The sequence below is a fragment of the Notothenia rossii genome (assembly GCF_949606895.1).
Source record: "Notothenia rossii genome assembly, chromosome: 9".
NCBI lineage: Eukaryota > Metazoa > Chordata > Actinopteri > Perciformes > Nototheniidae > Notothenia > Notothenia rossii.
Window position 1 is genome coordinate 71252544 of NC_136907.1, and position 12514 is coordinate 71265057.

The 12514-nt window shown below is 40.5% G+C and overlaps 1 protein-coding gene across 1 annotated transcript; it reads left to right on the forward strand.

The window, feature by feature from the left end:
* Positions 1–732: 732 nt before the first annotated feature.
* Positions 733–11668, forward strand: LOC307019949 (receptor-type tyrosine-protein phosphatase mu-like; the record flags this gene model as incomplete). Its single annotated transcript, XM_079651045.1, has 8 exons — positions 733–756; positions 834–983; positions 1876–2049; positions 4200–4331; positions 6204–6317; positions 7748–7911; positions 8461–8596; positions 10605–11668. 8 exons carry the CDS (start codon positions 733–735, stop codon positions 10656–10658), a joined length of 948 nt encoding a protein of 315 aa, XP_079507171.1. The 3' UTR covers positions 10659–11668.
* Positions 11669–12514: the final 846 nt, after the last annotated feature.

Genomic DNA, 12514 nt, shown 5'->3' on the forward strand with positions numbered 1-12514 from the left:
GTTTATGAGCTCAGATAGGATCTATCAATCTGTTGATTCCTGTTTGAGGGCCGTGTTGCCGCGGACCCAGCCTGAGCTAGTGAAACACTCGGGTCAGCAGTTCAGGTTCTGCACCCGACTTAACAAATGGCAACACATGTTTCCCCGTAACTCCGTAAATCAGTGACCCCTGTGCAAGTGTGCGGATTTTGGTCCGAAGTGACAAGGGAGTGTCAGCTGGAAATGTCACTTCAGAAGAGATTTGCATCAAGCCTCAAGCTGTGTCATCACGTCCACTGCTTGAGTGACTGATGCGAGGAGGAGGAAATGTGTCGCGATTTCCAGTTTTGCTCTGCAGGAAGTTGGGAAAGCAGGGTGTTTTTCGTTTTGTGTGTAAACGTCAGCCTTGTTTTAAGCCTTGACAAAATCATGTGCAAAAACCCGATGAGGTTTTGACCAGACCAAGGTCACCACATTTTAACGTGGTCCTCAAAAACTGAAAAAGGTCATTGAATTTCTGAAAAAGCCTTCTTCCAGGCCTCTAAGGTTTATAAAAATGTCATGAAAGTCTGGGTTTTATAACAGAATGAAATCAGCTTTGTACCAAGAATATGCAAAATTATGTAATGTAACCTTTGAACACAGACAATGACAAATATTAGTCATAGAGACTGCCTCAGGGGGAAAGAATAATCATGGTAAGGTCACGGAAAGGTCATTGAATACTTCTGGTGAAAAGGCAGAGGAACAGTCATGCCTTTCTGCCGCTTCTGTTTGGTAAAAAAAAAACGGTCTCTTTTGCCGTAAGTGTAAGAAGTCTTATAGATCCGCAATGAGGATGCTGTTTTTTGCAGGAGCAGTATGTCTTCATCCACGACGCCATCTTGGAGGCGTGTCTCTGTGGCGACACCACCATCCCTGCCAGTCAGCTGCGCTCCGTCTACTACGACATGAACCGCCTGGACCCCCAGACCAACTCCAGCCCCATTAAAGAGGAGTTCAGGGTGAGGAGATTCAAACTCTGTATGCAAATAAAGCAATATCTCAGGGGTAGGACAAGTTCAAAACAACAGTAAACATGTTGTCTCTTGACGAATGGCGCAGACCAATCTGTGCCAATCAGAAGCAGAGATGGCAAAAGTACACACATCCTTTACTCAAGTAGAAGTACAGATACGCGTGTTTAAAAATACTCTGGTGAAAGTAGAAGTACTGACTATACTTCTTTACTCAAGTAAAGTAAAGAAGTATGGGCTTTGAAATGTACTTAAATAAACATACATGCATAACTACCAATTGTTTTAAAGAGTACCTGACCTCCCTTTATATTAATAGAACAATAATGTCATTGTTAGCTAATGAATGTTTCCATGCTGAACAACGGCAACATGACAACGTTTTCATTGGTCCCTCTTCTTTAGAGAAGACCAGGAAATGATGGATACACGGATCGTGTTCAAATCAATAGGCACGCAATGACTCTAAATAATAATGATCATGCCAACAAATGCAGATTAAAACTAAAGTAACAAACCTGTTTTGAAAATGTAAGAAGTAGAAAGTACAGGTATTTGTGTTAAAATGTAAGAAGTAAAAGTAAAAAGTTGTAAAGTACTCCACTACTTCCCACCTCTGTTCAGAAGCAAATATATCACCTTGCTTTAATCTGTAATAGTAGAACCCCTCCTCGGACCACTCAGTGTTATACGAGATGCATCGCCCCCCCTTAAGTTTCATCTCAGTCGCATCAGGGGAGTAAGAGCTATCGCTAATGTAACTGATTAAAGAATTGCATTGTTAATTACCATATTGGGAGATAATTAGCACACCCAAAAACCGAGCGCCTACCTTCCTGCGCCGGTCTGACGGTGTGTGATGCTTCTTCGTCCCTGACAGACTCTGAACATGGTGACGCCCACGCTGCGGGTGGAGGACTGCAGCATCGCCCTGCTGCCCAGGAACCACGAGAAGAACCGCTGCATGGACGTCCTTCCTCCAGACCGCTGCCTCCCCTTCCTCATCACCATCGACGGGGAGAGCTCCAACTACATCAACGCCGCGCTCATGGATGTAAGAGTCGATATTTATTTTATTACCCCTGTCGTGGCTTCCTTCCTTGTCTTTCCATCGAGCCACTAGACGCCTTAAACAGACAGTTCTAACTGGTTTCTTTCCTACTTAAATTACAGTTTGAAGTGTTGCTTGGCCTCCGATGGTTTAGATCATGTTGCGATGTGTTTGCTCAAAATAAAATAACAAACTTTTGCACATACAACAAAGAAAATAGGCCTTTACAATATTCAAAAGAAATAGGCAAAACTCAAATAAAATAACAAACAACTTAGGTATTCTTTCTTTCTTGATAATGCTTATAACTTCCTAACTTAAAGGGTACTTATACGATTTGTATGTACGGTACGGTTAAAAACTGTTCCTCGACGGCGTCTCAACAGGTTTCCCATCACTGTGGCTTTAGCACAGGCGCCGTGGGAATTGTAGTCCTTTATAGTGCGTTGACTACAGACGTCACAATTAGGTGGCCTTTCTTATAAAATCAAAATACAGGCTCTAACAATCTAAATCAAATATGGGACAGAAAACATTCAGAGCCATGGTCAGCTGGAGTTCTTTACCTGTCCATATCATTCAGGAAAATTCTCAAGTACATTTCAAAAGGTTGCTAAAAAATTGATCTCAGTATTATTAAGTGAAATGTAAACGTATGTATTATTAAGTACAATTATTTGTATTCTTTTGTTTGGCCTTACAGTATGATGGCTCAAATTGGATGACCATTTTAGTTTTCACTTCATAGAACTGTAAATTGCATGAAATTATGAACTGTTTTGTTTTATGTATGTTTTGTGTATGTGAGAAACCCCAGGAAGAATAGCCAATGCTAGTGCTAATGGAGATCCTGATAAAGAATAAGAATTTACAGAAACGATTAACCTTTTAGGATTATTCACTCCACGGAGTCATTAAAAGGAGCATTGTAGCCCCATTCTAATTCTTGCTAACTGAATCTCTGTGATTTTAAATTGATAAATTGACACTCGGTCACAAGGCATGAAATTGCAGCTGAATGAGCTAAAACGTTCCCACATGTTGCTTTCCTTGTCAAACGCTATTCAGTGATGTCAAAGCAGGTATTTTGCCTTTGATAGCTAATCGAACACATCACGGGATATTAAGGCTACTGTAAGTGCTGACATTGGTGTTTCAGCGTCTTATACAAGAGGCAATGCTGTAACCTTGAGGCTTTAACTTGACTTCAGTTTAGTACTTTAAGTTCTCACATGCACACCTCAGGTTTTAGAGTGAGATGTAAAGAAACAACATCACAAGACAAGAAACAACAATATCTGTCATATGAAATAGTTCTTCCGCCCACTTACCAGCCTCCCACCTTCCTGCAAAATACAAAGCATTTACAAACAAGGTTTAATTTATTGTTCTTACACAAGTGGAGATGTTAATAATAAATATATGGAGAGTATAAAAAAGCATAATACGGCCAGTTGAGTTGAGGTCATTTCAAAGCTGTTCTGGAAAGTCTATGGTTTGTCACTTTTTTGCTTTTAAGTTAAATACTATTCTGATTTCATGACAACCGAAAACTCCATCTGCAAATGAAAATCATTATATATCTGATAGATGAATAGACCTTGAGGTGGTATTGTGTTATTCACCAACATTGCTTTGAATGGAAAATGCCATGTAGTTTAACTTGGCCCTATGATCTGACTTTGACACGTCCTAAATTAACAGCTGCGCTATCTGTCACAGTAAGTGGAAAGCACCACAGGACAACACAAAAAAAAAGAAGCCTTTAAGCAATGAATAGCCATTTTAAAGTGTTAAATGTCTTCAGGGCAGACCTCACAAAGAGCACCTTGACAAAGCGTGGGTCTAGTGATGGACTTTTTGGCTCCTGCCTGGATTGAGCACATGACCCTTCGGGTACAGGATCCTCTGTCACCACCATCCAGGAACCACATTAAAAGTGCAGCGTCCTGATAGAATCTCCCGAGACACGGAATCTCCATTAGAAAACAGCACTCAGTGTAAAGGAGGTTAAAGGATGGAGGTCATTTTAAAATAGTGACGTGGTTTATTCTTGGTAAATTGTCAGCTTTCAAACAATATAATATGCATGAGGCGTATTTAGCGACAGGGTTTCAAATCTTTCTTTTGCTTTTCCCCTATTTTCCCCCCAGAGTTACAAGCAGCCGTCTGCATTCATCGTGACCCAGCACCCTTTACCGAACACAGTGAAGGACTTCTGGAGACTGGTGCTGGATTACCACTGCACGTCCATAGTGATGCTCAACGACGTGGACCCAGCGCAGGTAAACCCGACCTGATACATGGGCATAAACACACATACAATAAATAAAACAATCCTCAAGGGATATGGCAAGAAGCGCACTGACAAACACATGAAGCAGTTCCTTTCATCACAAGACTGCATCATATCAAGTCAAAGAAAAGGACAGCGTGGGAGCTGGATTCAGAGAGATATTCATTTTTTAGATTGTTTTCTTCCAGTATGAACCCAGGGGTTAAAAAAAAACATTGCGCTGGAAAAAGATATATTTCAAATATACAGTGGTTGTTTGAAATGAGCTGGATGCCGCAGAGTGGAAGCCATGAAAGCGCAGGTAGACGGAGAGACAGGCCTGAGGAAGAGACTATCCAGATTCCTCAGCCCGAGGCTCTGTCATAACACCTGCGGATCAAAGCCTGAAGCCCGGCTCGTTCTCCCCATCCAAATCCCCTTTCCCTAGGTGACTGACTGACTGGATGCATAGAGAAGGCCTTTCATTCAATATTCTCACTGTAGGCAGCCAGTCAGCCAGCCAAGGAAACAGCACAGGTGGGAAGGGAGGAAGGGGGAGATGGAGACGAGGGAGGCTTACTATCTTCCCCATCAGCATCTTTTGTTTTTGCATCTGTTGACTTTGTCAAACTCTGACAAGCTCTCAAAGGGAGCTGGAAAGTGCTGCCACACAGACTGTAAATGTGTTCCAGACACAAAGCGTATATTTGGGGGTCCATTTATGTGCGTGTGCTCAAGCCTGTTATTTGCATTCTTCTCAGGCGGTCTCTTTTCCCCCTTGTTTGTTCATGACTCTGCATGTCTGTCTGCGCAATCTGTCCATCTGTGCGTGAACGCTTCCGCTGCTCAGGTTTATTGCTGCGAGGCCGATGGTTCGGCTCCGCGGGTGCATTTTCTTAACTGGGCTTTTTCTCCTGACAAGCGGAAATGGGGGAGTTTTTCCAGCTCTTATGATGCTGTCGCAGGGGGTAATTTCTCCCGCTGCACTCTTCAGAACTGCTGCCGGAGCAGTCAATAACAATCAAGTTCTGCTTTTTAAATTACTTTTTATTTTCGAATACTTTCTAATAGGTAGACAACTCCAGATTATAACTGTATTCTACACTTCTAACAGAAAGTGAAAAAATACAGTTATCCAGTGTGAAGGTGACAAAATATTGTCTATTTATCGTTTAAAAAAATAAAATGCTGATTACATTTTCTGTTCAGAGCAGATTCTCAGATTTTCTCTCAGCTCACAAAGAAGTTTTATTAAAAAAAAACATGTTTTTAAAAAACTTTTTTGCAGAGATGAGAACAATTAGTCAAGGTTTTTCTGTTTGCGTTTTGCTTTCTTTAAAAAGGTTCAGTTGATTGGAGAAAAAAGCTCTAGAGCACTGAGAACACATCTGAGTTTAATGTTTGGTCCTTTAAATATATATTTCAGCTTTTGTCTGAATGTTCTCCTGTGAGGAAGCAATTCACGATATATTTTTTTAAAGAAAGCACTTCACTTTCTCTCTCTCTCTCTCTGCCTCTTGTTCTTGTGATTCATGTCCTTACACTTTGTAATCTCACCTAAACCTGTTTTTATTGTACATCCACATGTAAGAAGCTGAAATCATTGTCACTGTTATGTCATTGAATTCTGAAACTAATGAATCATTTCCCGTCTTCTTTGTTTTCCTTGTGTGTTTTTCTTTGGTGTATGTGTGTGTGTGTGTGTGTGTGTGTGTGTGTGTGTACCTGTGTGTGTACCTGTGAATGTGTGTGTACCTGTGTGTACCTGTGAATGTGTGTGTGTACATCTCTGTGTGTGTGTGTGTGCCTACATCTCTGTGTGTGAATGTTTGTCTGTGTGTGAATGTGTGTACGTGCCTATTTTGTTTAGTTGTGCCCACAGTACTGGCCAGAAAACGGAGTCCATCGCCACGGACCCATCCAGGTGGAGTTCGTCTCCGCTGACTTGGAGGAGGACATCATCAGCAGAATATTTCGGATCTACAACGCAGCACGGGTACGGTGACACAGGAGGGTCAAACTTCAAATAGAGGGGGGGACAGCAAACACTACATTTATGTGATCATGTTTTTTGCTTTACTGCCCATTTTTTTGCAACTTTTAGAACTTGTTTTTTCTACTCTGGTGATAACAACAGCCAATTTATTCTGTGTCGGCACACCTCACACGTCCCACGCATTCGCCGGCCTGTCCATTCAAGCTGTGCCGAGGCCGCTGTGCTTTAACTCTGCACTGCTGATTGGACCGAGGTGTGAGCGCTCCAATCACACTCACATGTCTTTTACAGGCTTTGGAAACGTTACACATAGTTAAAAAGGAAGAAGCTGAGTGTTTCGTAAATTAAACACCTCATGGTTGGACAGGGAATCTACCTGAAGGGCTCAGTCAAGCCGAATAACAGAAAAACACATTCACTTACACTTATCCAGACATGTAAATTGGTTGAGTTTTATTTGTCCAAGTTTCGAGATATTGACTCAAATTTTTTAATTTTTGTCAAACGGCTCAACCTAAAACTTTCCCTACTAAGATTGATCATTAATAGAGTTTTTTTATCTAAAATTTCACAAGAATGCAACAAAAATGATGGAAAAGTAAATGAATCTACCTAAGTTTCCATAAAATTAGGAAATAAGTTTCTCTAAAATCCTTTTAATCATCCTGTGACTGCTCTGATGCCACAGATGGCCCCCAGATTGGTAGACCTTGCTGTAAACAGTTTTTATTAGAAGTGCTTTCTAATGAAGTCCCTATGAAAGCTGTAGACAGAGTGTCGACCATCCAGAGCAACAAGCACACTGATTAAGGAAAGACAAGTTGTCAAACAGGCTTTTACATTTTATTTATTAATCATGTGACCAGCTCACTTTTTATTGGCGTGGAGGAAAAGATCTCGGAGATGCATATGTCGTATCTTTGGCAAATAAAACCAAAACAATCTGCATGGCGAGATTTCACTACGTCTGACCCTTTTAATTTTGAGCTAGCAGACATTTAGTGCACGAAAATCATCCCAGCGTCACCTGCCTAAGCTCCTTACCTCCTCATATGAGTGTGTAATAACAGCGTCTGGTCGGCAGAGGCATTCACCACCATGTTAAGTGCAAAAGCATCTAATCACACATGATCACTGATAAGAGTTATTGATCCATATGTCTGAGTGTGATTTAGAGTGTCTGGAGCTCAGATGTTAACTCTCCGTCTCCAGCTGTGAGTGTTCCCATCTATCAGACCGTCTATCTGCTCTCACATCTCCTCATTGACTCCTCGGGCCCTTATCCATCTCCTGTTGCCACCGAGGCTTAGCTTAGCTGCATCTTTACAGTCTGATTGCATCTTTGGACGCCAGCGATTAACCCCCACCACGGCCCCCCTATCCTACTTTGTGTTAACCTGGAGTAACCGGCGGTGTGTCCTTCCTTTCAGCCTCAGGACGGATACCGGATGGTGCAGCAGTTCCAGTTCCTGGGCTGGCCCATGTACAGAGACACGCCCATGTCCAAGCGCTCCTTCCTGAAGCTCATCCGACAGGTGGACAAGTGGCAGGAGGAGTACGACGGAGGCGAGGGGCGCACTGTGGTCCACTGCCTGTAAGTTACCACCGCGCTCAGAGGGAAGATAGTGCTGCCATTTATGTATTTGTTTATTCCACACATGGCAGTTATTTTAAAACCAAACATGTACACTTTAAGAAACATGTACACTTATACTGGTTGTTTTTTTCTTTCTTTTTATAGCATAAAGAAGCAGGGAGAAGAAAATCTTATTTTAACTGCCTCTTTTTAAAAATAATTACAAAATAATGAAATAACCATAAAAAAGTCAAATAAAAGCAATAGTCTTTCAGTCACAGTTGCTTACAAATACTGAAGCATAAAACCAGAACACAATCCAAAGTCAACTTCATACTGTCTAATTACGCTTTCTTTAAAATGTAAAATGTTTTTACAGCCCTTTTAAATAATTCGGCAAAGAATTCCACTTCTTTACGTCATTAAAAATGAAACATCTCCACCTACTGACTGAAGAGCTGCACTGCATCAGAAGCTCTTCCTCACCCCTCTCAGCTTTAACTTTTCTGTATTGAAGTGAAATAAAAAGTGGTTTTCTAATGCTTGGTTCCTTTTTGGCAACTTTAGGAACGGAGGCGGTCGAAGTGGGACTTTCTGTGCCATCAGCATTGTGTGTGAGATGCTCCAGCACCAGCGCTCTGTGGATGTTTTCCACGCTGTCAAAACACTGAGGAACAACAAACCCAACATGGTGGACCTGCTGGTGAGGAGCAATGCAACAACACTTCTGTCTGACCTATAAAGAGTGTATTTCAAGTTGGTATTCAAAGAGGGTATTCCAGCGATTGTATGTACTCACAAAATACATATTAAAATAATAAATAAAAAAGACCTCCTGACTTTTAGTCCTTGTTATGGGTGAAGATCCATACATACAGTGGGGCAAAAAAGTATTTAGTCAGCCACCAATTGTGCAAGTTCTCCCACTTAAAAAGATGAGAGGCCTGTCATTTTCATCCTAGGTATACCTCAACTATGAGGGACAAAAGGAGAAAAATAAATCCAGAAAATCACATTGTCTGATTTTTAAAGAATTTATTTGCAAATTATGGTGTAAAATAAGTATTTGGTCACCTACTAGCAAACAAGATTTCTGGCTCTCACAGACCTGTAACTTCTTCTTTAAGAGCCTCCTCTGTCCTCCACTTGTTAACTGTATTAATGGCACCTGTTTGAACTCGTTGTCAGTATAAAAGACACCTTTCCACAACCTCAAACAGTCACACTCCAAACTCCACTATGGCCAAGACCAAAGAGCTGTCAAAGGACACCAGAAACAAAATTGTGGACCTGCACCAGGCTGGGAAGACTGAATCTGCAATAGGTAAGCAGCTTGGTGTGAAGAAATCAACTGTGGGAGCAATTATTAGAAAATGGAAGACATACAAGACCACTTGTCCCTCGATCTGGGGCTCCACGCAAGATCTCACCCCGTGGGGTCAAAATGATCACAAGAACGGTGAGCAAAAATCCCAGAACCACACAGGGGGACCTAGTCAATGACCTGCAGAGAGCTGGGACCAAAGTAACAAAGACTACCATCAGTAACACACTACGCCGCCAGGGACTCCAAATTCTTTAAAAATCCGACAATGTGATTTTCTGGATTTTTTTTTTCCTCATTTTGTCTCTCATAGTTGAGGTATACCTAGGATGAAAATGACAGGCCTCTCTCATCTTTTTAAGTGGGAGAACTTGCACAATTGGTGGCTGACTAAATACTTGTTTGACCCACTGTACTTATATCCAACATTTCCACAATACAACTTAAAGCATCTGCTCATCATTGTCATACTCACCTGCAATGATTGTATTTACCGTCATATGAGACATTGGTGGAATGCCCCTTTAAGTTCCCCTTTAACTTTTTTTATTTATTTTGTATTTATTGTACAGGCTACAGACACAAAACATGGACATTACAATAACAAAAAAAGACATTCCTATCTCAGACAAAAAATAAAATAAAATAAATAAAATACAGTCAGTTGGTCACTTCAACATTTCATTAACAAAACAAAAAAAATAGGTTGACAGTCCAATATCATCAAAAGCATTTATTATTCATTATTCCTGTGAGTAGACTTTACATGTTCCTGCATTAAGATATTATGCACCTCAACAATTTGGGGGTCACAGCAGGTGAATCCTTTAATAGAAATATTAACATATAATATTTGGCAGGTTTTTTTTATGATATTTTTTATTGTAGACTTGTGAGTCTTTAATTCCCTTCATAATATTTAATTGATTGACCAAAAATTGTAGGGAAAATGTCAAAAGCTTAGTGTTTAGTGAGTCATTTTGGTCGTTTTTTTTGTTAGTTTTTTTGGGTCCCTTTTCATTTTTGTATTGGTTTGTACATATCAATGTTTGGATACTTAAACAGGCAACTGACCTATTTTGGAAACCCCCACTACTCATATTATCAGCATAAGCACTATTCCCAAATTTGATTAATTGTAACTTTGGTAATGTATGAATATTTTAAATCAACTTTATGAAGATCAGTATCTGCTAAGATGAAAAAGACCCTGCTCTGATACCTAATTACGGGCCTTAGATCTCCAGTATAACTGTACAGCATAGATTGTACAGTAGGGGGAGAAAGGGGAGGAGCTTGGGACCCTTATAGGTGCCCAGATGCCCTTTTTTGTTTGTCCCACGATACACATCTCTAACATGTTGGTGTGTTTCCTCTTTTCTCTTAGGACCAGTACAAGTTTTGCTATGAAGTGGCGCTGGAGTACTTGAACTCTGGGTAACTCGGAGCTGCTGAACCCACCAGAGACTTTAAAATTGGGACATTACAGCAGACTGCAGCTCACATGTGTGCATTGTGCTAAGTGTGTGTGTGTGTGTGTTGCTAACTGGACAGGAGCGAGGTACACACACAACCATACATGCAGCTCCTTTGACCAGCTCCCCCTTTTCCTTCTTGTCAGTGTAAATGGGGAAGGTAACAGAGTTGTACAGTGTTAAATATCGCAGCCTGTTTCTGTCAGTATCGGCTGAGGAAGCCAGCAGGAGCACAATGAAGTTGTTTTTTTCTGCTCTGCAGTGAGCCGCCTCTCTCCGGAGCCTTCTTTCTCTCTGCATCGCTCTCTCAGCCGCCTGTAGTCCCGTGGTTGTTGCCTTGATCCTCATTGGACGATAAGCGTTAAATACTTTGTGGAATGCGATACACTGTACATAATGTGTTGATTTTATTCTCTATTTTTTTTTTTTACTTTTAAAAGTCATTTAATGCAGGAGCTCAAAGCCTAAATGTTACTAAATGTCCTGTAAATCGATGATTATTGCTTCATACTGTGTGTTGGGGACAGCTGGCTCAGTCTACATCTGCTTTCCTTATTTCCTGTACAGGGATCCAAAGCTTTATTTGCACTCCCATTTGAATTCTCGTTGTGCATATTGTACATATTTCTGTAGATTATTTATTCACAGTATGTACTTTTTTTGTGACTCGCAGTAAGTGACAATCATATGTTCTATAGGTTTGGGTTATTGACTGTAATGTGTGCTCTCTCTTTTTTCTTTTTTTTTGTCATCTTGTGTGACAGATCGATTCCATTGTAAAGAAAAAAGATATTCTATAAATGTATCTACAATATGAACATTGGATTATGTGTTGATTCCTCTTGTCTAAGTGAAGTTGGAATATATGACATTAGGGCGACATCTGTTGGCGAGATGAGGAATAACACACAGCTCCATGTTTACACTTTTTACTGGCGCCTAAGTATTAAACCGTTTTCATGATTTATCTCTTCAATCAAGCTGTTGTACTATTATACGAATGATGTCTTGCATACACTTTGAAATTGGATATAGTTGGTATGAAGCTATATTTGTTCAATGATTTTAAAATATAAGTTTTCACAGGCTGAACAGTGACAACATGGACCCTGATTGGACAGCAACGTTAATACGGGTAAAATATCGTAAGTGATTTAGAGATAGTATGGTATGATAATGTTGAACAGTTGGACTCAAAATATGCTTTTTGTAATTTAAAAACACAAAAACGATTCTAAAATTTTTAAGCTGATAACTATGATTCTAATATAGGAATATAACAGTTTACTGTTACATGTAGAGCAGGCATGGGCAAACTAAGGCCCGCGGGCCATATAGGGCCCCGTTGGGCTTTTGAATCCGGCCCGCCGAATATTGGTACACAATTGTCCTAATTATAGTAGAGAGCGCATTCATTTTTGCATTTTTCCTGCAATACCCGGCATTTCAGTTGATTCCACTAGATGGCGCACTCTAGACACAATTTACCTTTTCTGGAGTCTGGTCTATTCTCTCAGCTAGCCCCACTCGGCAAGATCGGCGAATACAAGTTGTAACAAGCAGTAGCGCTGAGCAAAGTGACTAGAACGCGACCACACACTTATAAAAACACTTATATAAAGTCAGGCAATACTAACCAGGCTTAGTGTGATTCTGTTTATTTTTACCTTACTTTAATAACCATCCGTTCACTTTTATTGACCATTGTGAAGAGGTAGACGTTTTCCTTCTGTTTTGTATTATTGCAACTATCGGATGGAATCAATACATGGGCTACATGTGGCCATCACAAGTAAAATCATAACAAAAACTACGCCGGTAA